Source organism: Anser cygnoides, chromosome 31 (genome assembly GCF_040182565.1).
Source record: "Anser cygnoides isolate HZ-2024a breed goose chromosome 31, Taihu_goose_T2T_genome, whole genome shotgun sequence".
In the NCBI taxonomy this organism is placed as follows: Eukaryota; Metazoa; Chordata; class Aves; order Anseriformes; family Anatidae; genus Anser; species Anser cygnoides.
The window spans coordinates 2,944,080-2,969,988 of record NC_089903.1 but is presented as its reverse complement, the minus strand read 5'-3'; the positions used below and the strand labels follow the sequence as shown (position 1 = coordinate 2,969,988).

The 25,909-nt window shown below is 63.0% G+C and overlaps 2 protein-coding genes across 2 annotated transcripts; both read left to right on the top strand.

The window, feature by feature from the left end:
* On the top strand, positions 1 to 14,277 carry TAF6 (TATA-box binding protein associated factor 6). Its single transcript, XM_066985151.1, is given in 20 exon segments — positions 1 to 200; positions 1,671 to 1,917; positions 2,941 to 3,027; positions 3,824 to 3,977; positions 4,654 to 4,710; positions 5,305 to 5,424; positions 6,868 to 7,010; positions 7,720 to 7,797; positions 7,894 to 7,995; positions 8,418 to 8,600; positions 9,753 to 9,768; positions 9,771 to 9,826; positions 10,137 to 10,262; positions 11,394 to 11,424; positions 11,427 to 11,586; positions 12,217 to 12,277; positions 12,280 to 12,381; positions 12,383 to 12,442; positions 13,826 to 13,913; positions 13,916 to 14,277. Coding segments are annotated over 19 exon segments (2,142 nt in total). The 5' UTR covers positions 1 to 200; positions 1,671 to 1,761.
* A 2,509-nt stretch (positions 14,278 to 16,786) lies between these two features.
* Positions 16,787 to 24,316, top strand: LOC136787833 (2-acylglycerol O-acyltransferase 2-A-like). The gene is given in 8 exon segments (XM_066985176.1): positions 16,787 to 16,936; positions 18,244 to 18,422; positions 19,723 to 19,927; positions 21,201 to 21,375; positions 22,598 to 22,668; positions 22,671 to 22,715; positions 22,718 to 22,795; positions 24,162 to 24,316. Coding segments are annotated over 8 exon segments (1,002 nt in total). The 5' UTR covers positions 16,787 to 16,842.
* The last annotated feature ends 1,593 nt before the right edge of the window (positions 24,317 to 25,909 follow it).

Here is a 25,909-nt window from a genome sequence, read left to right as displayed (position 1 = left end):
GTGAGCAGCATTGGCGGCCGCGGGAAAGCGCCGCGGCGCTCGAGGCCGGTGACTCCCCGTCGCTTTTCCCCTGCCAGGACCCGGCGGAGCGGCGGCGGAGCCAAGATGGCGGCGGGCAGCGGGGAGGCGGCGTGAGGGGGGCGGCGCTGGGCCCCGGGGCGCGCCCGGTAACGGGGTTCCCCCCTCCCCGTGTGCTTCCGGTATTGCGGTCCCCCCTCCTTGTGCGCCCGGTATCGGGGTCCCCCCTCCTTGAGGTCCCGGCATTAGGGTTCCCCCCCTCCTTGGTTCCGGGACCCCCATACACCCAATTCTGGGGTCCCCCCCCTTAAACTGCCGGTATTTAGGGCCCCTCCCCCCCGTACACCCAATTTTGGGGTCCCCCCCTTGAGCTCCCGGTATTTAGGGTGTCCCCCCAGACATCTCGTCCTGTATTTGGGGTCCCCCGTGAACACCTCGTCCTGTATTTAGGGTCCCCCCCAAACACCTTGGCCTTCAATTTAGGGTGTCGTGTCCTCCCCCCCCCCCCCCCCCCCCCCAAACCTCTTGTCTTTTATTTAGGGTCCCCCATGATCACCTTGTCCTTTAATTAGGGTCTCCCCGCTCCCGTGACCATCTTGTCCTTTATTTAGGGTCCCCCTCCCCAAATACTTTGTCCTTTATTTAGGGTCTCTCCCCCCCAAACATCTTATGTTTTATTTAGGGTCCCTCCTCCTTGAACATTTGGTGTTTTATTTAGGGTCTCCCTCTCCCATGACCATCTTTTCCTTTATTTAGGGTCTCCCATAAACACCTTGTTCTTTATTTAGGGTCCTGTCCCCCCCCCCCCAACGACTTATGTTTTATTTAGGGTCCCCCATAAACCTGTTGTCTCTTATTTAGGGTCCCCCATAAACACTTTATTCTTTATTTAGGGTTCCCCACAAATCTCTTGTCGTTTTTTTAGCGTCCTTCCCCTCCCAAGATCACCTCAGTGTTTATTTAGGGTCCCCCATGATCACCTTTTTGTTTATTCAGGGTCTCCCCTGAACACCTAGTCCTTTATTTAGGGTCCCCCATAACGTCGTCCTTTATTTAGGGTCTCCCCCGTTCCATGACCACCTCGTTCTTTATTTAGGGTCCCCCGTAAACCTCGTCTTTTATTTAGGGTCCCCTATAACACTTTGTCCTTTATTTAGGGTCTCCCTCCTCCCGTGACCATCTTGCCTTTTATTTAGGGTCCCCCATGATCACCTTGTCCTTTATTTAGGGTCTTACTCCTCCCGTGACCACCTTGTCCTTTATTTAGGGTCTCCCGTAAACCTGTTGTCTTTTACTTAGGGCTTTTCTTGTTCTGTATTTAGGGTCCGCCATGATTACCTTGTCCTTTATTTAGGGTCCCCCATAAACACCTTGTTCTGTGTTTAGGGTCCCCCATAACCTTATTTTTTATTTAGGGTCCCTCACGACCATCTTGTCCTTTATTTAGGGTCTTTCTCCCCCAAACGCCTCGTCCTTTATTTAGGATCCCCCATAAACCTCTTGTTTTTTATTTAGGAACCCCGTAAACCTCTCGTCCTTTATTTAGGGCCCCCATAAACACTTTGTCCTTTATTTAGGGCCACTCCCCCTAAACCTCTTGTCTTTTATTTAGAATCTCTCCCCCCCCGGCTGACTTTTTCCTCTTTATTTAGGCCCTCCTGGGAGGAAGAAGAAGAGGAGGAGGAGGAAGAAGAGAGGCAGGAGGAAGAAGAGGAGGAAAAAGAGAGGAGGAGGAGGAGGAGGATGGCGGAGGAGAAGAAGCCGAAGCTGAGCCAGACGCTGCTGCCGGCCGAGTCGATGAAGGTGATGGCCGAGGCCATGGGCATGGCGCAGGTCCCCGAGGACACGTGCCAGCTGCTGGCCGACGAGGCCAGCTACCGCCTCAAGGAGGTGGCCCAGGTGGGGACAGCGGGGACCTCGGGGGCCTTGGGGACACGGGGAGATGGGAACGGGGACGGGGGGGGACACTGGGGACAAGAGGAAATGGGGATGGGGATGGGACAGTGTGGGGGCAGGGGGACGTGGGGTTGGGGACAGGGGGACAGCGGGAGATGGGGACGGGGATGGGGGGACAGTGGGGACACGGGGAGATGGGGATGGGGACAGGGGGACAGTGGGGGGACAGCGGGGACGTGGGGAGATGGGGATGGGGGAACACTGGGGATAGTGGGGACAAGAGGAAATAGGGACAGGGATGGGGGGACACTGGGGACACGGGGAGATGAGGATGGGGACAGCAGGGACAAAGGGAGATGGGGACGGGGGGACACCAGGGACAAGAGGAAATAGGGACGGGGATGGGGGGACAGTGGGGACACTGGGGACAGGGACAGGGGGACATCGGGGACAAGAGAAAATGGGGATGGGGACGGGGGGGCACTGGGGACAGCGGGGACATCAGGGACAAGGGGAGATGGGGTTGGGGACGGGGACGCCGGGGACAAGAGGAAATAGGGATGGGGACGGGGGGACATTTGGGGACACTGGGGACAAGGAGAGATGGGGATGGGGGGACATTGGGGACAAGTGGAGATGGGGACGGGGACATTGGGGACAGGGGGAGTGGGGGTGGGGACAGGGGGACAAGGGGATGGGGACACCGGGTGGGGACAGGTGAGGGGATGGGGACAGGGGTGGGGGGACAAAGGGGGCCGAGCCCTTGGGTCACCCGGGTTTGGGGACAGCGGGGACAGGGGGACAGGGATGGGGGGGACAGGGGGTGACAAAGGGACACGGCTGGGGGGGGGGGACAGCGAGGGTAGGGGGACATGGGGACAGGGCCGGGGGCTCGGGGCCGGATGGGATAGGGACAAACGGGGGCACGCTGGGGAGGGGGGCGGAGAGGGGACAGGGACAAGGGGGGGGGTTGTCCCCCAGGGTGGGGGTGTCCCCAACTGTCCCCAATGTCCCCCCCGCCCCCAGGACGCGCTCAAGTTCATGCACATGGGCAAGCGGCGCCGCCTGACCACGGGGGACATCGACCTGGCGCTGAAGCTGAAAAACGTCGAGGTGGGGGCACGGGGGGGGGCGTGGGGACATTGGGGAGGGGTTGGGGACATTGTGGGGGGGGTTGGGGACACGGGGTGGGGCTTGGGGACATGGGGTGGGGGAATATTGGGGGGTTTTGGGGACGTTTATGGGGCTTGGGGACATGGGGTGGGGGATATTGGGGACATTGTGGGGGGCTTGGGGACACGGGGGGGCATGGGGACATGGGAGGGGGGCTTGGGGACACGGAGGAGGGCTTGGGGACATTTTGGGGGGGGTGGGGACACAGGGTGGGAGGATATTGGGGAGTTTGGGGGACATTTGGGGGGGGCTTGGGGCATGGGGGGAGATATTGGGGGGTTTGGGGACATGATGGGGGGGCTTGGGGACACGGGGGGGGCTTGGGGACATGGGGTGGGGGGATATTGGGGGGTTTTGGGGACATTTGGGGGGGCTCAGGGACGTTAAGGGGGTCAAAGGTATTGGGGGGGGTCTGGGGGACATCGGGGGGGTCCTGGGGGAGTCTGGGGGACATTGGGGGGTGGGTCTTGGGGGGTTTTGGGGGGACAGCAGGGGGGTCTGGGGGGGGTTGGGGAGGATATCGGGGGGGGTCTCAGGGATATTGGGGGGGCCTGGGGGAAACTGGGGGAGCTTGGGGGACATGGGGGGGGTCTCAGGGATATCAGGGGGGTCTGGGGGATATTGGAGGGGGTCTCAGGGGTATTGGGTGGGTCTGGGGGATATTGGGGGGCTCTGGGGGACACCGGGGGGCTCTGGGGGTGTTTGGGGGGGGGTCCTGATGCCTGGCCCCCCCCAGCCGCTGTACGGCTTCCACGCGCGGGAGTTCCTGCCCTTCCGCTACGCCAGCGGGGGGGGGCGCGAGCTGCACTTCTACGAGGAGCAGGAGGTGGAGCTGAGCGACATCATCAACACCCCCCTGCCCCGCGTGCCCCTCGACGTCTGCCTCAAGGGTGGGCTTGGGGCGGGGGGCGTCGGGGGGGGGGGGCTGGGGAGGGGTCGGGGAGGGTCCTGGAGGGGTTCGGGGCGGTTCTGGGGGAGTTTGGGGGGCTTTTGGGGGGCCTTTGGGGAGGCTCTGGGGGGTTATAGGGGGTTTGGGGGGGACTCGGGGGGGTTTAGGGCGCTTGGGGGGGGTTGGGGCAGTTTCGGGGGAGTTTTGGGGGCTTTTAGGGGGCCTTTGGGGGGCTTGGGGGTTTAGGGGCCTCTGGGGGGTGTTTGGGGCAGTTTTGGGGGAGTTTTGGGGGCTTTTGGGGGGGTTGGGGGCTCTGGGGGGTGTTTGGGGCAGTTTTGGGGGAGTTTTGGGGGCTTTTAGGGGGCCTTTGGGGGGGCTTGGGGGGTTTAGGGGGCTCTGGAGGGTGTTTGGGGGGGCTCTGGGGGGTTTTGGGGGGGTTGGAGGGGTTCAGGGCAGTTCTGAGGGAGTTTGGGGGGCTTTTAGGGGGTCTTGGGGGGGCTCTGGGGGTGTTCGGGGGGCTCTGGGGGGCGTTTGGAGGGTGTTTGGGGCAGTTCTGGGGGTATTTGTGGGGGCTCTGGGGGTGTTGGGGGGGCTCTGGGAGGTTTAGGGGGGCTCTGGGGGTGCATTTTGGGGGGACCCCCCCACCTTTCTCACCCCTGTGCCTTACCCGTGCCCAGCTCACTGGCTCAGCATCGAGGGAGTGCAGCCGGCCATCCCCGAGAACCCCCCCCCAGGTGAGTGGGGGCACCAGGATTTGCCCCCCCCAGGGTAAATTTGCCCCTCCCCTGGAGGTATATTTACCCCCCCGGAGACAGATTTGCTCCCTATGGGGCAGATTCATTTCCACCAGCATTAACTTTGCCCTCCTCCCCCCAGCTTAGATTTGCCCCCACCCCAGGCTCCATCTGCAATTTCAACAGGCAGATTTGCCCCCCCATGACTCAAATTTGCCCCCCCCGGGCTAAATTTACCCCCCCACGTAGCAGATCTGTTTATTATGTGAGTCGATTTACCCCCCTAGCAGCACATTTGCCCCTCTCAGTGGCAGATTTGTCCCCCTGGGTGTAAATTTACCCCCCTTAATTTTAAAATTACCCCCCAGGAGTAAACTTACTCCCCAGATTTAAATTTACCCCACCTGGGGGGGGCAAATTCCCCCCGGGGGTGGCAAATTTCCCCACCCAGGGGCAGTTCTGCTCCCCTTGGATCGATTTACCCCCGCGTCCTTGGTGCAGCTTTGTCCCCCTTGGGGCAGATGTGCCCCCCCGGGGTAGATGTGCCCCCCCCATTGGGATTTGCCCCCCCCATTGGGATTTGCCCCCCCACAGCCCCGAAGGAGCAGCAGAAGGCCGAGGCCACCGAGCCCCTCAAGTCCGCCAAGCCTGGGCAGGAGGACGAGGGGGCCCTGAAGGGCAAGGGGCAGAGCACGACCACCCCCGACGGCAAGGGTAGGGCCGGGGGGGGGGATTTTGGGGGGACTGTGGGGTGTTTGGGGGGGCTTTGGGGTGTTTTTGGGGGGCTACGGGGTGTTTGGGAGGGGATATGGGGTGTCTGGGGGGGTATGGGGTGTTTTTGGGGGGGCTGTGGGGTGTTTTGGGGGGGCTGTGGAGGTGTTTGGGAGGGCTTTGGGTTTTGGAGGGGATTTAGGGTGTTTGGGGGGGCTAGAGGATGTTTGGGGGGGCTACGGGGTGTTTTGGTGAGATATGAGGGCATTTGGGCGGACTATGGGGTGTTTTGGGTGGGCTATGGCATGTTTGGGGGGGACATGGGGTGTTTGGGGGGGCTATGGGGTGTTTTGGGGGGTTCTTTTGGGTATTTTGGGATATTTTGGGACCATTTTGGGCTCTGGGGGCACTCAGGACAGACCATGACCCATTTTAGGGCCATTTGGGGCCATTTTGGGCTCCATGGGGGGCTCCCATGACAGGCCTTGAGACACTTTGGGGACATTTTGGGCTCTGTGCTGTCACTCAGGACAGGCCATGACACATTTTAGGGACATTTGGGGACATTTTGTGCTCCGTGCGGGCTCTGACAGGCCTTGGGAGCATTGGGTGGCCATTTTGTGGGGAGCTTGGTGCCCCTCAGTGACCCTGGGGACATGGGGACATTTTGGGCTCCATAGGGGAGCTCAGGACAGGCCATGACATGTTTTAGGGACATTTGGGGACATTTTGTGCTCCGTGGGGACTCTGACGGGCCTTGGGGGTCTTGGGCGGCCATTCTGTGGGGAGCTTGGTGCTCTGTGGGGACGTGGGGACATTTTGGGCTCCGTGGGAACTCTCAGGTCAAGTCATGACACATTTTAGGGACATTTGGGTATATTTTGTGCTCCGCGGGTACTCTGAGGACAGGCCTTGTTGACATTGGGTAGCCCCAGACCCCCCGGCAGCCATTCTGTGGGGAGCTGGGTGCCCCTCAGGGCCCTTGGGGACATTTGGGGAAAATTTGGGCTCCATAGGGGAGCTCAGGACAGGTCATGACACATTTTAGGGACATTTGGGACCATTTTGTGTTCCGTGAGGACTCTGAGGACAGCTTTTGGTGACATTGGGCAGCCCCAGACTCCCTGATGGCCATTTTGTGGGGAGCTCGGTGCCTCTCAGGGCCTTTGGGGACATGGGGACATTTTGGTCTCCGTGGGGACTCTCAGGTCAGGTCATGACACCTTTTAGGGACATTTGGAGACATTTGGGGCCATTTTGTGCTCCGTGAGGACTCTGAGGACAGCCCTTGGTGACACTGGGCAGCCCCAGACCCCCTGGCGGCCATTTTGTGGGGAGCTGGGTGCCCCTTGGGGTCCCTGTGGGACAGCTGCGGGTGGCCCCGCGGGGACACAAGGACACAGGGACACAGGGACGCGTTGTCACCAGTGTCCCCCGTGTCCCCAGGCAAGGAGAAGAAGGGCCCGCTGCTGGAGGGGGCCCCACTGCGCCTCAAGCCCCGCAGCGTGCACGAGCTGTCGGTGGAGCAGCAGCTCTACTACAAGGAGATCACCGAGGCCTGCGTCGGCTCCTGCGAGGCCAAGCGTGCCGTGCGTCCCCCGCCTGGCCCCCCCAAAAACCCGTTTTCACCCCAAAGAATCGTTTCCCCCCCTCAAGCTTTTTCCTTTCCTATGGGGGATGCCATTGTGCCCCTGTTGGATCGGTAGTGGCACCGTGGGCACTTGGTGATATCCCTATGGGTCCTTGTGGTGACAGCTCCGTGTCCCCATGTCCTGGTGTCCCCTCAGTGACATCCTGATGTCCCCTCATGGTGACAACCCCATGGCCCTGTGTCCCCTCGCAGTGATGTCCCCATATCCCCTCAGTGACATCCCGGTGTCCCCTTGCGGTGATGTCCTTGTGTCCCCTCACGCTGATGTCCCCATGTCCAGCGTCCCCTTCGGGTGACATCCCCTTGTCCCCTTGCGGTGACATCCCGATGTCCCAGTGTCCCCTCACGGTGATGTCCCCAAGTCCCGGTGTCCCCTCGTGGTGACATCCCTGTGTCCCAGTGTCCCCTCACCTGATGTCCCTCCTGTCCCCTTGCGGTGACATCCCCATGTCCTGGTGTCCCTTCATGGTGACATCCCCATGCCCCTCACGATGACGTCCCCATATCCTGATGTCCCTCCTGGTGTCCCCTCGTGGTGACCCCCCCCCATATCCTGATACCCTCCTGCTGTCCCTTAGTGGTGACACCCCCCTGTCCCCATATCCCTCCTGGTGTCCCCTGGTGGTGACGTCCCCGTGTCCCCACAGGAGGCCCTGCAGAGCATCGCCACCGACCCCGGCCTCTACCAGATGCTGCCACGATTCAGCACCTTCATCTCTGAGGGGGTGAGCACCCTGTGGCCCTGTCCCCGTCCCTTCCCCGATGTCATTGTCCCTTTCCCAATGTCATTGTCCCCTCCCTGATGTCATTGTCCCCTCCAGGTCCGTGTCAACGTGGTGCAGAACAACCTGGCGCTGCTCATCTACCTCATGCGCATGGTGAAGGCGCTGATGGACAATCCCACGCTCTACCTGGAGAAATACGTGAGTGGGGCTGCCCCGGAGGCTCCTGTCCCCAGATGTCCCCAAATGTCCCCCACAAGCTTGTCACCACCGTCACAATGTGTGTCGTGAGCTGCCTGCTCTGTCCTTGACGTGCCGTGGGGCTGTCCCCAAGCATTTTGTGTCCCCCATAGCTGAGTCCTGTGCCCGTGCTGTGTCCCCAGTTTGTCCCCAATGTGTCCCCAAATGTCCCCAGAGTGTCCCCAAACGTCCCCAAATGTCCCCAAGCCTCAGAAGCTCATCCTCGCCACCACAACCTGCATTGTCAGCCACCCCACCCCACGACGTGGGGCTGTCCCCGAGCCCTTTGCATCCCCCGTGGCTGAATCCCATGCCCATGCCGTGTCCCCAAATGTCCCCGACATGTCCCCAACGTGTCCCCAAATGTCCCCACCTGTCCCCAGCTGCACGAGCTCATCCCCGCCGTCATGACGTGCATCGTCAGCCGCCAGCTCTGCCTGCGCCCTGACGTGGACAACCACTGGGCGCTGCGGGACTTCGCCGCCCGCCTGGTGGCCCAGGTGTGCAAGAACTTCAGCACCACCACCAACAACATCCAGTCCCGCATCACCAAGACCTTCACCAAGGTTTCGGGGCAGGATCAGGGATTTTGGGGCAGGATCGTGGGTTTCGGGGCAAGATTGGGGCTTTTGGGGCGGGTTGGGGTGCCGGGGAGTGGGTTTTGGGGCAGGATCGGGGGTTTTGGGGTGGATTGGGGGGCCAGGGTGCGGGTTTTGGGGCAGGATTGGTGGTTTTGGTGTGGGTTGGGGTGCCGGGGGGTGGGTTTTGGGGCAGGACTGGTGGTTTTGGGGCGGGTTGGAGGGCCGGGGGGCGGGTTTTGGGGCAGGATCGGTGTTTTGGGGTGGATTGGGGGCCAGGGTGCGGGTTTTGGGGCAGGATTGGTGGTTTTGGGGTAGATTGGGGGGCCAGGGTGCGGGTTTTGGGGCAGGATTGGTGGTTTTGGTGTGGGTTGGGGTGCCAGGGGGTGGGTTTTGGGGCAGGATCGGGGGTTTTGGGGTGGATTGGGGGGCCAGGGTGCGGGTTTTGGGGCAGGATTGGTGGTTTTGGGGTGGGTTGGGGTGCGGGGGGGTGGGTTTTGGGGCAGGATCGGTGTTTTTGGGGTGGGTTGGGGTGCCGGGGGGTGGGTTTTGGGGCAGGATTGGTGGTTTTGGGGTGGGTTGGGGTGCCAGGGGGTGGGTTTTGGGGCAGGATCGGTGTTTTTGGGGTGAGTTGGGGTGCCGGGGGTGGGTTTTGGGGCAGGATCGGTGGTTTTGGGGTGGGTTGGGGGCCAGGGTGCGGGTTTTGGGGCAGGATTGGTGGTTTTGGGGTGGGTTGGGGTGCCGGGGGTGGGTTTTGGGGCAGGATCGGGGGGTTTTGGGGTAGGTTGGGGGGCAGGATCAGGGCCATGGGGCAGGTTTGGGGCTGTGGGGCAGGATTGGGACCTTGGGCTGGGGTTGGGGATGTGGAGCAGGATCGGGGCCATGGGGCAGGATCAGGGCTGTGGGGCAGGATTGGGGGTTTTGGGGTGGTTTGTGGGGCAGGATTGGGGCTGTGGGGTGGGATTGGGGCTGTGGGGTGGGATTTTGGCTGCGGGGCAGGGTGTGGGGTGGGATCGGGGCTGTGGGGCAGGGTGTGGGGCAGGATCGGGGCTGTGGGGTGGGATTGGGGCTGTGGGGCAGGCTGTGGGGCCGTGGGGCAGGCTGTGGGGTGATGTCCCCCCTTGTCCCCCGCGCCCCCAGAGCTGGGTGGACGAGAAGACCCCTGGACCACGCGCTACGGCTCCATCGCGGGGCTGGCCGAGCTGGGCCATGACGTGAGCAACCCCCCGTGCCCCCCCCCCCCCCCACGGCCCCAATGTCCCCCCCCCCACATCCTCCCCATGTCCCCGAGTCCCCCCGTGTCCCCAAGTCCCCCCTATATCCCTAAATCCCCCCCCACGTCCGCAAATCCCCCCCCAGCACCACTTTCCCCCACCATCGCGCCCCATTCCCCTTCCCCAGCCCCATATCTCCCCCGGTGAAACCCCACACCAGTGACATCACCCCCCGATGACATCACACCCCCCGATGACGTCACACCCCTGATGATGTCACGCCCCCGGTGACGTCACACGCGCCCCCCAGGTGATCAAGACGCTGATCCTGCCGCGGCTGCAGGCGGAGGGCGAGCGGGTGCGCAGCATCCTGGAGGGCCCCGTGGTCAGCAACATCGACAGGATCGGGGCCGACCACGTGCAGACCCTGCTGCTGGTGGGCTGGGGGGCACGGGGGGGGGGACACCTCAGGGGGGCGTGGGGACACTTTGGCGGGGCGTGGGGACACTTTGGGGGGCTTGGAGACACTTTGGGGGCCTTGGGGACAGCTTGGGGGGAGCTTGGGGACACTTTGGGGGGGTTGGGGACACTTTGGGGGGCGTGGGGACAGCCCTGGGGGGATATGGGGCCACCTTGGGGGATATGGGGACAGCTCGGGGGTCGTGGGGACACTTTGGCGGGGCGTGGGGACACTCTCGGGGATATAGGGACAGCCCTGGGGGGATATGGGGCCACCTAAGGAGACATGGGGACACTCTGGGGGGCTTGGAGACAATTTGGGGGGCCTTGGGGACAGCTCAGGGGGAGCTTGGGGACACTTTGGGGATATGGGGACAGCTTGGGGGGGCTTGGGGACGCTTTGGGGGGACGTGGGGACAGCTCAGGGGATATAGGGACAGCCCTGGAGGGATGTGGGGACACCTCAGGGGACATGGGGACTCTCTGGGGGGCGTTGGGACAGCTTGGGGGGCTTGGGGACACTTTGAGGGGATATGGGGACACCTCAGGGGACGCGGGGACACCTCAGGGGGCTTGGGGACATGGGGACACTTTGGGGGGACGTGGGGACACCTGAGGGGGACGTGGGGACACCTGAGGGGGGACACAGGACATGGGGACACCTTGGGGGGGGGCGTGGGGACACTTTGGGGACGGACGGACATGGGGGGGGACATGGGGACAACTTGGGGGGGGGGGCAAATGACAATTTGGGGGGGAATGACAATTTTGGGGGGGCAAATGACAAGTTGGGGGGGCAAATGACAACTTGGGGGGGAATGACAACTGGGGGGGACAAATGACAACTTGGGGGGGCAAATGACAACTGGGGGGCAAATGACAAGTTAGGGGGGCAAATGACAACTTGAGGGGGCAAATGACAAGTTAGGGGGCAAATGACAACTGGGGGGCAAATGACGACTTGGGGGGAATGATAACGGGGGGGGCAAATAACTTGGGGGGGCACCCTTAGGGGATCACACGGGGCCACCTCGGGGTGCCCTGGGGTGGCCTTTCGGGGTGTCCCCGTCCCCCCGCAGCTCGGTGACGTGGCCGTGCCCCCCCGCAGAAGCACTGCGCCCCCGTGCTGGCGAAAATGCGGCCCCCCCCGACAACCAGGAGGCGTACCGGGGGGACTTCGGCTACCTGGGGGCCCTGCTCTGCACCCACGTCGTCAAGGCGCGGGCGCAGGCGGCCCTGCAGGCGCAGCAGGTCAACCGCACCACCCTGACCATCACCCAGGTGGGGGGGGGAATTTTGGGGTGGGGGGGCAGGGGGGGGCCTTGGGGGGTCTTGGGAAGGTTACGGGGGTCCTGGGGGGAAATAAGGGGGAACGGGGGTCCTGGGGGTGAGGGGAGAGGGAGGAAATGGGGGCGCAGCAGGTCAACCGCACCACCCTGACCATCGCCCAGGTGGGGGGGGGGGAATTTTGGGGTGGGGGGGCAGGGGGGGTCTTGGGGGGTCTTGGGGGTTAGGGAGGTGATGGGGGTGGAAGGGGAACGGGGAATGGGGGTGGGTGAGGGGGATGCAGCAGGTCAGCTGCAGCACCCTGACCATCACCCAGGTGTGAGGGGGGAATTTTGGGGTTGGGGGGGCAAGGGGGGTCTTGGGGGGTTATGGGGGTCCTGGGGGGAAATAAGGGGGGAATGGGGGTCCTGGAGGAGATTGGGGTGAGGGGAGAGGGGGACGCAGCAGGTCAGCCACAGCACCCGGACCATCACCCAGGTGGGGGGGGGGGCAAATTTTGGGGTGGGGGGGACCTGGGGGGTCCTGGGGTGTGTCCAAGGGGTTACAGGGCTCCTTTAGGTCCATTTTGGGGCGGAATGGGGGAATATGGGGGACGCATGGGGGGGGGGACACACACATCAATGTAACCCCCCCCGCCCCCCCAGCCCCCGCCCCACGCTGACCCTGTCGCAGGCCCCCCAGGGCCAGGCTGGGGGGGTCCGGGGGGGCTGCCCCCCCCCCGCGCCCCCAGCCTGCTGAAGGTGCCGAGCGCCATCACGCTGCCGGTGCAGACCCTGGTGGGGCGCCCCGGGACCCCCAGCCAGCCCTCGCCCCCCCCCCACCAAATTCATCGTCATGTCCTCGGCCTCGGGGAGCAGCGCGGCGCAGCAGGTTGTTTTTGGGGGGGGCACGGCGCTGGGACCCCCGGTTTAATCCCTGGACCCCCCCATCCCCTCACCCCCCCCATATACACCCCGGTTCTTCCCCCGTCCATTAAAGTCCTCAAATCCCTCCCTAATCCCCCTTAATCCCCCCCAAATTCCCCCCCCCCAATCCCCTTTAATCCCCCTAATCCCCCCTTAATCTCCCTAATCCCCCCTAATCCCCCCTAATCTCCCCTAATCCCCCCAAATCCCCCATAACCCCCCCCCAAAAATATTTGTTCCGCCTCCCCAGGTCGTCACCTTCAGCACCACCACTCCTCTCACCCCCCAATCCCCCCCAATTACCCCCAAATCGCCCCCAAATCCTCCCAAATCGCCCCCAAATCCTCCCAAATCCCCCCAAATCCCCCCCAACCCCCCCAAACCACCCTAAGCCCCCTAATCACCCCCAAACATCCGCCAAAGCCCTCAAATCCCCCTAATACTCTCAAATACCCCTAAATGCCCCCAAATCCCCGTTAAAACCCACCAACCCCCCCCCCATATCCCCCTGAAACCACCCCAAATCCCCCCAAACCCACCAAAATTCCCCCAAATCTCCCGCAACCCCCAAATCCCCCAAAATCCTCCCCCAAACCCCCCCTATATCCCCCCAAATCCCCCCAAGCCCCCCATACTGTCCCCCAAATCCCCCCCAAAATCCCAAAATTCTCCCCCAAATCCCCCCAAACCCCCCTCTATCTCCCCCAAATGCCCCCAAATCCCCCTAACCCCCCAAACCTCCCATAAATGCACCCAAATGCACCCAAATCCTCCCTAATCCCCCAAATCCCCCCAGAATCCCCTATAACCCCCCATTTTTTTCTGCCCACCCCCAAGTTAACACCTTCAGCACCAGCCCGGCCCCCACCGCCACCACCCGGGCACCACCCTCCCCTCACCCCCCAAAATGCCCCCAAATCCCCCCCCCCAACCCCTCTAAATTCCCATTAACCCCCCAAATCCCCCTAATTCCCCCTAAACCTCCCTAATCCCCCCAAATCCCCCTTAAACCACCCTAAACCACCCCAAATGCCCCCCAAATCCCCCAAACCCACCAAAATTCCCCACCAAATCTCCTACGACCCCCCAAATCCCCTCTAATCCCCCCAATTCCCCCCCAATCCCCAAATCCCCCCAAATCCCCCAAATCCCCCTATATCCACCCAACCCCCCCAAATCCCCCTAGCCCCCATATCGTCCCCCAAATTCCCCCAAATCCCCCCCCAACCCCTCTTAAACCCCCCCCCAAATCCCCCCGATTCACCCCAAAGCCCCCAAATCCCCCCAAACGCCCCCAAAACTCCCCTAACCCCCCCAAACCCCCCCAATTTTCTCTTCCCCCCCCCAGGTCATCACCTTCAGCACCAGCCCGGCCCCCACCGCCACCTCCCCGGTCACCACCAGTGTCCCCAGTGCCCAACCCGTGGTCAAACTGGTGTCGGCCGCCCCACGGCCCCCAGCGCCACCGTCACCGGCAGCGTCCAGAAATACATCGTCGTCTCCTTGCCCCCGCCGGGGACCCCAAAGGGGGGCCCCCGCCCCCGCCGCCCCCCGCCGCCGGTAACGCCGCCCTTACCCCCGCCGCCCCCCGCCGCCCCCCGGCCGCCGCCGCCGCCCCCAGTTGTCCCCGTCCTCGGCCGCCGCGTCCCCGCCTCCGCCGCCGTCACCCCCAAATCGGAGCCGGGGGACAGCCCCCAGCCCGCCGCCCCCCGCCAAGGGCAATGGGGCCGTGGCGCAGTCCCCCAGGGGGCAGTGACGGGGCTGGGGGGGGTCCCCGAGGGGTTTGGGGTGGCCCTATAGGGGTTTGGGGTGGGCTGGGGCCCCGAAGGGGTCTGGGACCCCCCTCATGGGGACGTAAAGGGTTGTTTGGGGGCCCTAAGGGGTCTGGGACCCCCCGTGGAGACACAGAAAGGTGTGGGGGGGAATTGGGGTCCCCGAGGGGTTTGGGGTGGCCCTATAGGGGTTTGGGGTGGGCTGGGGGCCCCGAAGGGGTCTGGGACCCCCCCATAGGGATGTACAGGGTGGTTTGGGGGGTCCTAAGGGGTCTGTGACCCCCCAGAGGGACATAAATGGTGGTTTGGGGAGGGAATTGGGGGTCTCTGAGGGGTTTGGGGTGGCCCTATAGGGACGTGGGGTGGGCTGGGGGCCCTAAGGGATCTGTGACCCCCATAGGGACATAAATGGTGGTTTAGGGGGAATTGGGGGTCCCCAAAGGGTTTGGGGTGGCCCTATAGGGACACGGGGTGGTTTGGGGGTGCTAAGGGGTCTGTGACCCCCGGAGAAACATAAATGGTGGTTTGGGGGGAATTGGGGTCCCCGAGGGGTTTGGGGTGGCCCTATAGGGAATTGGGGTGGGCTGGGGGGCCTTAAAGGGGTTGGGATCACCCCTATGGGGTTATGGGGTGGTTTGGGGGGTCCCCAGGGGTTTGGGACCCCCCCCCCTTTGGGGTCCCCGGGGGTGCTGGGACCCCCTGTGGGGCCGTGCCCCCCCCCCCCGGTCTGAGCTGCTGCCGCGCGCTGTAAATAGCCCCAATAAACGCTCCCAGTTCGTTCCAGTGCCTCCCAGTTCATCCCAGTTTGTCCCGGCGCCTCCCAGTGCCAGCCCAGTTCAACCCAGCGCCTCCCACCCGCCTGCACAAGGCTCGGGCACTTGCGGAAGCCGCGGGTTTTGCACCACGGCCCCCCTTGCACGCGCGTTTGCACCGTCGCAGCCCTTGCACACCCACTTGCGCCGCTGCGGCTGCACCAGCGCGGCCCTCGCACGCGCGTTTGCAGCCCTTACGCCTGCGCTTGCACCGCTGCACCCCTTGCACACGCGTTTGCACCGCTGCATTTACACCGTCGCGGCCCTCGCACGCCCCTTTGTACCGTTGCAAACCCTTGTGCATGCACTTGTGCCCTTGCACGCCCCTTTGCACCATTGCACTTGCACCACTGCAGCCCTTGCACGTGCACTCGCACCACTGCAGCCCTTGCATGTGCATTTGCATCCTTGCACGCCCCTTTGCACCATTGCACTTGCACCATTGCAGCCCTTGCACACCCACTGGCACCGTTGCAAACCCCTGCACGTGCACTTGCACCACTGCAACCCTTGCACGCCCACTTGCACTACTGCACCCCTTGCACGCGCATTTGCACTCTTGCACACGCGTTTGCACCGTTGCAGCCCTTGCACACCCCTTTGCACCCTTGCATGCCCATTTGCACCATCGCATTTGCACTGGGGTGCCCCTTGCACGCGCATTTTGCACCGCCGTCCACGTGCCCCCCCCCCTTCTCCCCCCGTGCACGTCCCCTGGGGTCGCAGCGTGTGCCCGCCCCCCGCCCCATTGCACAACCCCCTTGCACAACCCCCTGCAACCTCCCCCTACAACCCCCTCGTGGCCCCCCTTGCACATCCCCCCCTTTACAACCCCCCCATTTTGTGACCCCCAGTTTTACACCCCCCTTTTCACCCCCCTTTTTGTACTCCCCTTTCACCCCCCATTTTACACCCCCACCTTTTACCCCTTTTAACCCTCCCTTTGCACCCCCTTTTACAACTCCCCTTTGAGCCCCCCTTTTTACAACTCCCCCATTTTACACACCCTTTAACACCCCCCCTTTTACACCCCCATTTTGCAACCCCATCACCCCTTTGACCCCCCCTTTACCCTTTTACCCCCCTTTACCTCCCTTTTACAACCCCTCTTTTACCCCCCTTTTTTCAACCCCCCCTTTTACCCCCCATTTACAACCCCCCTTTACCCCTATTTTTACCTCCCTTGACCCCCCCTTTTTACAACCCCCCATTTTACACCCCCTCTTTACCCCTCAATTTTACCTCCCCTTTGACCCCCTTTTACAACCCCCCTTTTACACCCCCTTTTACCCCTCTTTTACAACCCCCATTTTACACCCCCTTTGACCCCCCTTTTTACAACCCCCCATTTTACACCCCCCTATTTCTGACCCCCAAGCACCCCCCATTTTACACTTATTTACCCCCCCTTGACCCTCCTTTTACAACCCCCCCCCTTTACACCCCCCTTTTAAGCCCCCCTTTTACGCCCCTTCACCCCCCTTTTATAACCCCTTTTACAACCCCCCTTTTCACCCCCCCCATTTTACAACCCCCCCTTTCACCCCCATTTTGCAACCCTCCCCTTTTACACCCCCCCTCTTTCACCCCTCCTTTTACCCCCCCTCTTCCCCCCCTTTCACCCCATTCCCCCACCCCTCCCATGGGATGGGGCGGGCAGGGGAGGGGTAAAACCGCGGCGGGGGGGGGGAGCCCTTAAGGGGAGCCCCAAATTTCCCGCTGCCCCCCCCAAATAAAACCGTTACCCCCCCTAAAAATACCCTTGCCCCCCCCCAAAAATAATGCCCCTGCGCTTCGCCCCCCTGCGGCTCCCCCTGCGCCGCCGCCTGCAGACAGCGGCCGTGCTGCACTGGGTGCTCTGCTTCCTGCTGCTCGGTACGGGGGGGGCGCGGGGGGCACTGGGGGGGGGCACCCCTTTTATGGGGGGGGGGCTGGGGGGGCCCGGCTGGGGGGAAGGGGGGGAAGGGGGGAGTTGGAGGGGTGGGAGGGGGTTTGTGGGGGTTTAGGGGGGTGGGGGGGTTTGGGGGTGGGGGGGGGGGGGTCACGGGGGGGCATTGTGGGGGGCACCCCTTTTTATGGGGGGGGGGCCTGGGGGGGCCCGGCTGGGGGGAAGGGGGGAAGGGGGGAGTTGGAGGGGGTGGGAGGGGGGTTGGGGGGGTTTAGGGGGTTGGGGGGGGGGTTTGGAGGGTGGGAGGGTCACGGGGGGGGGAATTGTGGGGGGCACCCACTTTTTATGGGGGGGGCCTGGGGGGGCCCGGTTTGGGGGAATGCGGGGGAAGGGGGGTTGGAGGGGATGGGAAGGGGGTTTGGGGGGTTTAGGGGGTTTTGGGGTTTTTTTGGAGGGTGGGGGGGGCACGGGGGGCACTTTGGGGGTGGCACCCCCTTTTTTATGGGGGGGGCCTGGGGGGGCTTGGCTTGGGGGGAAGGGGGGGAAGGGGGGAGTTGGAGGGGGTGGGAGGGGGTTTGGGGGGGGCTGGGGGGTTTTGGGGGGGGTTGGGAGGTTTTTTTGGAGGGAGGGTTTGGGGGGGGGGGGTTGGGGGGGGGTTTTTTTGGAGGGTGGGGGGTCACGGGGGGGGCATTGTGGTGGGGAACCCCCTATTTTATGGGGGGGGGGGTGGTTGGGGGGCCCGGCTTAGGGGGAGGAGGGGGGAGTTGGAGAGGGTGGGAGGGGGTTTGGGGGGTTTAGGGGAGTTTGGGGGGGTTGGGGGGTTGGAGGGTGCGGGGGGGTCGTGGGGCAGCTGCTGTGCACATTTTGGGGTGTGGGGGGTCATGGGGTCCTTGTGCCCCCTCCCCCTTTTTTTGGGGGGGGGCAATATCGGGAGGGGCACCCCGGGGTCCTGTTCGGGGCGGGGGGGGGGCTGGATCTGGGGGTCCTGAGAGCAAACGGAGACCCCGATAAAGGCGATATTTGGGGGAGGGGGGCACAAAAAGGGGGGGCACAAGTGTGTGGGGGTCACAAGGGGGGGCACACGGGGGGGCACACGGGGGGGGGAAATGAGGGGGAAAAAGTGGTGCATCCCCCTACCCCCCATTTATCCCCCCCCAAAAAAACACAACCCCCCCTAAAACCCCACTAGGGGGGCTCGGCGGAAACCCTGGACTGAGCCCAACCCGTTTAGGGGGTCCCATAAAATTGGGGTGCCGGGGGGGTCGTAAAGGCCCCCCAAAACGTGCCCCCCCAGGGGAGGTGTGCGCGGTGCTGTGGGCGCTCGCCCTGCAGGGGGCGCTGTGGGCGCCGGCGCTACTCTATGGTGCCTGGCTCGTGGCGGACCGGAAGACGCCGTGCCGCGGGGGGCGGCGCTCCGCCTGGGTGCGCGGGTGGACGCTCTGGCACCACTTCCGGGACTACTTCCCCATCTCGGTGATCCTCGGGGGTATCGAGGGGGTGCGGGGGGACGGCAAATGGGGGTCCCCAAGGGGGGCTTATGGAGGGTTTTGGGGTAAATAAAGGGGTTTTTGGGGTTTCTGAGGGGGTTTTGGGGTAAATAAAGGGGGGTTGGGAGTTCCTGAGGGGGTTTTGGGGTAAATAAAGGGGTTTGGGGGTAATTGAAGGGGGCTTGGGGGTAAATAAAGGGGGTTTGGGGGTAATTAAAGGGGATTTGAGGGTTCCTGAGGGGATTTGGGGGTAATTGGAGGGGGTTTTGTGGTCCCTGAGTGGATTTTGGGGGTAAATAAAGGGGTTTTGGGGTAAATAAAGGGGGCTTGAGGGTTCCTGAGGGGATTTTAGGGTAAATAAAAGGGGTTTTGGGGTGCCTGAAGGGATTTGGGGGGTAAATAAAGGGGTTTTGGGGGTAATTAAAGGGGTTTTGGGGTTCCTGAGGGGATTCGGGGGTAATTAAATGTGTTTTCGGGTCTGTACATGGGCTTTTTGGGTTTCCTGAAGGGATTTGGGGGTCTCTGAGGGGATGTTGGGGTAATTGAAGGGTTTTGGGGCTCTGTAAGGAGGCTTTTGGGGTCTCTGAAGGGATTTGGGGGTCCGTGAAGGGGTTTTTGGGGTATCTGGAGGGCTTTCGGGGTAATTGAAGGGGTTGGGGGGTCTGTAAGGGGGCTTTTGGGGTTTGCTGAAGGCTTTTTGGGGTCTCTCAGGGTGTTTGGGGGGTCTCCGAAGGGGTTTTGGGGTCCATAAGGTGGCTTTTGGGGTCTCTGAAGGGGCTTTGAAGGTTCTTCGAGGGGGTTGGGAGTTCCTAGGAGGGTTTGGGGGTTGTTTAAGGGGCCTTTTGGTTCCTCAGTGTGGTTTGGAGGTTCCTCAGTGGGATTTGGGGTTTCCTCAATGGGATCTGGGGGCTTCTTGATGGGGTTTTGGGATTCCTTGATGGGGTTGGGGTTTTATCAGTGGGATTTGGAGGTTCCTCAATGGGATTTGGGATTCCTTGATGGGGTTTGGGGTTCCTTAATGGGATTTGGGGTTTCCTCAATGGATTTGGGGTTTTATCAATGGGGTTTCGGGTTTCCTCAGGGGGATCTGGGGTTTCCTCAATGAGATTTGGGGGCTCCTCACTGGGATTTTGGGTTTTATCAATGGGATTTGGGGCTTCCCCAAGGGCTTTGGGCACCCTTCAAGAATTCCCTTGACTCCTCAGCGGCTTCGGGGCTTCCCGAAGACCTTTAGGGTCCCGTGGCGGGTTTGGGGTCGCCCCATTTCATGCCGTTTCCCCCCGTAGCTGGTGCGGACGGCGGAGCTGGACCCCCGCCGTAATTACGTCTTCGGCTTCCACCCGCACGGGGTCCTGGCCGCCGGCGCCTTCGCCAACTTCTGCACCGAGGCCACGGGGTTTGGGGTGCTCTTCCCGGGGCTGCGCCCCCACCTCCTCACCCTGCCCTGCTGGTTCCGCCTGCCCCTGCTCCGCGACTACATGCTCTCGGGAGGTGGGCCCCAAACTGGGGGGACGGGGGGCTTTGGGGTCCCCCAATGGGCTCCGGTAGCCCTTTGGGGGTCCCCTTCCCAGTATTGGGGTGCTTCTGGGGTTTTGGGGTCCTGAATGTGGATGCCAAGTGGCCCCGGTACCCTTTAGGGACCCCTTCCCCAATATTGGGGGGCTGATGGGGTTTTGGGGTCCCCCAAGGGGCCCCGGTACCCTTTAGGGGTCCCCTTCCCAGTGTCGGGGTGCTTCTGGGGTTTTGGGGTCCTGAATGTGGACGTCAAGGGTCCCTGGTAACTCTTTGGGAGTCCCCCCTGTAATACTGGGGGGCTGATGGGGTTTTGGGGTCCCCAAGGGGCCCCAGTACCCTTTTAGGGGTCCCCTTCCCAGTATTGGGGTGCTTCTGGGGTTTTGGGGTCCCAAATGTGGATGCCAAGGGGCCCCAGTACACTTTTGGGGGTCCCCTCCCCAGTATTGGGGTGCTTCTGGGGTTTTGGGGTCCCATACAGGACCTTTGAGGGTCCCCTTCCCAATACTGGGGGGCTGATGGGGTTTTGGGGTCCCCAAATGGGCCCTGGTACCCCTTTGGGGTCCCTTCCCCAATATCAGGGTGCTTTGGGGGTTTTGGGGTCCTGAATGTGGACGCCAAGTGGCCCCAGTACCCTTTTAGGGGCCCCTTCCCCAATATTGGGGGGCTGATGGGGTTTTGGGGTCCCCAAATGGGCCCTGGTAGCCCTTTGGGGGTCCCCTTCCCAGTATTGGGGTGTTGCTGGGGTTTGGGGGTCCCAAAACCGCCAGTAAACCCCCAGCGCTGGGGTTTGGGGGTTCCTCAATGGGATTTGGGGGTTCCTCAATGGGATTTGGGGTTTGTCAGTGAGGTTTGCAGATTTGATGGTTCCTCAGTGGGTTTTGGGGGCTCCTCAGTGGGTTTTGGGGGCTTCTCAATGGGATTTGGGGGTTCCTCAGTGGGGTTTGGGGGTTTTCTCAATGGGATCTGGGGGTTCCTCAGTGGGGTTTGGTGTTCCTCAATGAGATTTAGTGTTTCTCAATATGATCTGGGGGCTTCTCAATGGGATTTGGGGTTCCTCAATGGGGTTTTGGGGTTTCCTTAACGGGATTTGTCAGGTTACTCACTGGGATTTGGGGCTCCTCAATGGGGTTTGGGGGCTCCTCAATGGGATTTGGGGGCTCCTCAATGGGATTTGGAGTTTCCTCATGCAACGGGGGACCCCTGGGGTTGCTGCCCCCAATTTTGGGGTGTCCTCCCCGCCCCCTTCTAGGCCTGGTGTCCTCGGAGAAGGCGAGCCTGGAGTTCCTGCTGAGCCGCCCGGGGGGGGCCAGGTGGCCGTCATCGCCGTGGGGGGGGCCCCCCGAGTCGCTGGACGCCCGCCCCGGTGCCCTGCGCCTGCAGCTTTTGGGGCGCAAGGGCTTCGTGCGCATCGCGCTGGAGCACGGGTCAGCGGGGTGGGGGGGGTTGGGGGGGGGGGGAGTCCGGGGGGGGCTGGGGGGTTGGGAGAACTTTACGGGGGGTCTGGGGGGATTTGGGGGGGGTCTGGGGGATTGGAAGGGGGCTGGGGGGATTTGGGGGAACTTTATGGGGCGGTTTGGGGAAAACTTATGGGGGGTTTGGGGGTCCGGGGGGGAGCTGGGGGGGTTTGGAGGAACTTTATGGGGGATTCTGGGGGGGGGCTGGGGGGTCGGGGGGGGTTGGGGGAAACTTATGGGCAGGTTCTGGGGGGATTTGGGGGGATCGGGAGGGGTCTGGGGGGATTTGGGGGGTTCTGGGAGGATTTGGGGAAGCCTAATGGGGGGTTTGGGGTCCTTTGGGGGGGGGGGTCTGGGGGGATTTGGGGTCCTGGGGGAGGTCTGGGGGGATTTGGGGGAACTTTATGAGGGGATCTGGGGGGATTGGGAGGGGGCTGGGGGGATGTGGGGAAGCCTAATGGGGGATTTCGGGGGTTTTGGGGTCCTGGAGGGGGGCTGGGGGATTTGGGGGAACTTTCTGGGGGCTTCTGGGGGGATTTGGGGGGTGGGTCTGGGAGGGTTTGGGGTCCTTGGGGGGGGGGGGGGGTCTGGGGGGGATTTGGGGTTCCGAAGGGGTGGGGCAACTTTACTGGGGGTTCTGGGGAGATTTGGGAGGGCCTGGGGGGATTTGGGGAAACTTATGGGGGTTTGGGGGGATCTGGGGGGCTTTGGGGTCCTTGGGGGGGGGTCTGGGGGGATATGGGGGGAACTTATGGGGGGGTTCTGGGGGGATTTGGGGGAGTCTGGGGGGATTTGGGGGAGCCTAATGGGGGTTTCAGTGGGTTTGGGGGTTCGGGGGGGATTTGGGGTTCTGGGGGGGGGGCTGGGGGGTTTTGAGGGGAACTTTTTGGGGGGTTCTGGGAGGATTTGGGGGAGTCTCGGGGGATTTGGGGGGATTGGGAGGGGGCTGGGAGGATTTGGGGGAACTTTGGGGGGGGGTTGGTGGTCGGGGGGGGGGGCTGGGGGGATTTGGGGGGAACTTCATGGGGGATTTGGAGAAATTCGGGTGGGTTTGGGACAGCTCGTGGGGGAATTTGGGGGAACCTTTGGGGATTCTGCGCGGGGATTTGGGGGGGGGGGCGGTTCTGGGGGTGCGTGGGGATTTGGGGGAAGGCCTGACGTGTGTCCCCCCCCCAAATTTCTCCCCCCCCAGGGCCGCCCTGGTGCCCGTGTTCTCCTTCGGGGAGAACGAGCTGTTCGAGCAGGTCCCCAACCCGCCGGGCTCGGCCTGCGGCGCCTCCAGCAGCGGCTGCAGGGGGCCCTGGGGGTCGCCCCCCCCTTTTTCACGCCCGGGGGGTCTTCCAGTACAGCTTCGGGCTCCTGCCCTTCCGAAGGCCCATCCACACCGTGGGTGAGCCCCCCCGGGGGGGGGGGAGTCTGGGGGGGGGTCTGGAGGGGATTTGGGGGGGTCTGGGGGGGCATTTGGGGGGATTTGGGGGGGGATTTGGGGGGGTTTGAGGGGGCATTTGGGGGAATTTGGGGGGGGGGAGTCTGGGGGGATTTGAGGGATTTGGGGGAGAACTATGGGGATTTTGGGGGGTCTGGGGGGATTTGGGGGGGATTTGGGGGGTTTGAGGGGGCATTTGGGGGGGATTTGGGGGGTTTGGGGGGAGTCTGGGGGAATTTCGGGTGTTCTGGGGGTGTTCTGGAGGGATTTGGCGGGGGTTGGGGGGGCATTTGGGGGGATTTGGGGGTTTGGGGGGAGTCTGGGGGGATTTGAGGGATTTGGGGGAGAACTATGGGGAGTTTGGGGGATTTGGGGGGTCGAGGGGGGAATCTGGGGGGATTTTGGGGTGTTCTGGGGGTGTTCTGGGGGCATTTGGTGGGGGTTGGGGGAGGTCTGGGGGGATTTGGGGGGTTTGAGGGGGAGTTTGGGGGGATTTGAGGGATTTGGGGGAGAACTATGGGGATTTTGGGGGGGGTCTGGGGGGATTTGGGGGGGATTTGGGGGTTTGAGGGGGCATTTGGGGGGTTTGGGGGGGGAGTCTGGGGGGATTTTGGGGTGTTCTGGGGGTTTGGCGGGGGTTGGGGGAGATCTGGGGGGATTTGGGGGTCTTGGGGGGGTCTGGGGGGATTTGAGGGATTTGGGGGAGAACTATGGGGAGTTTGGGGGGTCTGGGGGGGGGATGTGGGGGGGATATGGGGGGATATGAGTGGGTCTGGGGGGGGGATTTGGGGTCCTTGGGGAGGTAAGGGGGGGTCTGGTCTCCTGCCCTTCCAGCAGCCCATGCACACCGTGGGTGAGCCCCCCCCGGGGGGTTTGGGGGGGTCTGGGGGGATTTGGGGGTTTGGGGGGGCCTCGGGGACATTTTGGGGGGGATTCTGGGGGGATTTGGGGGGATTCTGGGGGGGCCTAGGAGGATTTGGGGGGGTTCTCGGGGGATATGAGGGGGTCTGGGGGGGGATTTGGGGGTTTTGGGGAAGACTTTTGGGGGGTTTGGGGGGATTTGGGGGTGTCTGGGGGCATTTGGGGGGGGGTTCTGGGAGGATTTGGGGGTTTTGGGGGGTTCTGAGGGGATTGGGGGGATTTGGGGGGGTTGGGGGGATTTGGGGGAGGTTCTGGGGAGGTTCGGGGGGGATCGGGGAACCTTACTGGGGGTCTCTGGGGGGATTTGGGGAGACTTCTGGGGATTTAGGAGGGCTTTTTTTTGGGGGGGGAGGAGGAGGATTTGATGCCTCCCCCCTAATTTGACCCCCCCCCCCCCAAAAAAAAAAAGTGGGGGGCCCCCTGGTGCTGCCGCGCACCCCCAGCCCCCCCCCGGAGGCGGTGGAGCGCTGGCACGGCCTCTACCTGCGGCGCCTCGAGGCCCTCTTCGAGGAGCACAAGGGCGCTACGGGTGCCCCCCCCCACCGCCACCTCACCTTCGTCTAGCGGGGGGGGCACCCCGAAATTGGGAACCCCCCCCCCCGGACCCGAAAGCCCCCCGGCTGCGGGGGCCCCCGAAAAGCCCCCCCCAAAGCGGGGAGGCAGCCGCGGGTCGCCAGGTGAAGGGGGAGGCCCCCCCGGGCTAAAAACGGGGACCCCCCCCCCCCGAATTTGGGGACCCCCCCAAATTTGGGGACCCCCCCGAATTGGGGACCCCCCGGATCCGACCAGCCCCCCCCGACTCGGGGAGGGGGGGGGGCAAAGCGGGGAGAGGGCCCCAAAAATGAGGAGGCAGCCACAGGTCATCCCCATAATTTGGGGACCCCCCCCCCCCCAGAATATTGGGGACCCCCAGAATAGGGGGACCCCCCCCCGATTTGGGATCCCCCAAATTCTCCGGGGGCCCTGTGACCCCCCTTCCTGCCCCCCCCCCCCAAAAAAATGCAATAAAGAGGCTGCCTTGGAAGTCGGGGTGATTTTTTTGGAGGAAATGGGGGAACTAGGGGGGGGCACATTTTGGGGATAAAAATGAGGGTTTTGGGGTCCTGGGGGGTACAAATGGGGGGGAAATGGGGGGATTTGGGGTGGTGGGGTATACATTTTGGGGAAAAAATGGGGGTTTTGGGGTCCTGGGAGCAAAAATGGGTGGAAATGGGGGAGTTTGGGGTGCGGGGGGGGGACAAATGGGGGAATTGGGGGCTTTGGGGTCCTCGGGGGCACATTTTGGGGAAAAAAATGGGGGTTTTGGGGTCCTGGGGGGCAAAATTGGGGGAGAAATGGGGGGATTTGGGGTCCGGGGGGCACATTTTGGGGAAAAATGGGGGGATTTAGGGTGCGGGGGGCACAAATGGGGGGAAATGGGGGGATTTGGGGTGCGGGGGGGACAAATGGGGGAATTGGGGGCTTTGGGGTCCTGGGGGGCACATTTTGGGGAAAAAAAAAGGGGTTTCTGGGGTCCTGGGGGGCAAAATTGGGGGAAAAAATGAGTGGATTTGGGGCTTTAGGGGGCAAAAATGGGGGAAATGGGGGGGGTTGGGAGGGGGGAAATGGGGGGAAAATGGGGGGATTTGGAGTGGGGGGCACGTTTTTTGGGGGGAAATGGGGGCTTTGGGGTCCCGGGGGGCACCGTTTGGGGGAAAATGGGGGGATTTGGGGTCCTGGGGGGACAAAAGGGGGATTTGGGGTGCGGGGGGGGCACAGTTTAAGGGGAAAATGGGGGATTTGGGGTGCGGGGGGGACAAATGGGGGGAATTGGGGTCCTGGGGGTCAAATGGGGGGGAGAATTGGGGTTTTAGGGTGCTGGGGGACAAAATTTGGGGGAAACGGGGAATTTGGGGGGGGGCACAGTATGAGGGGTCTTTTGGGGGGAATTTTCAGTTTTGGGGTGCGGGGGGCACAGTTCGGGGGTATTTGGGGGGAAATTGGGGCTTTTGGGGTCCGGGGGGGGGGCAAAGTTTGGGGGAAAAGTTTCATTTTGGGGTGCGGGGGGGAGGGGAAACAAATTGGGGAAAAAGAGGGGGATTCGTGGTGCGGGGGGGCACAATTTGGGGCAAAAAAAGTTTTTTTTGGGGGGGGTGCTGCGGGGGGGGGGCTAAAAAT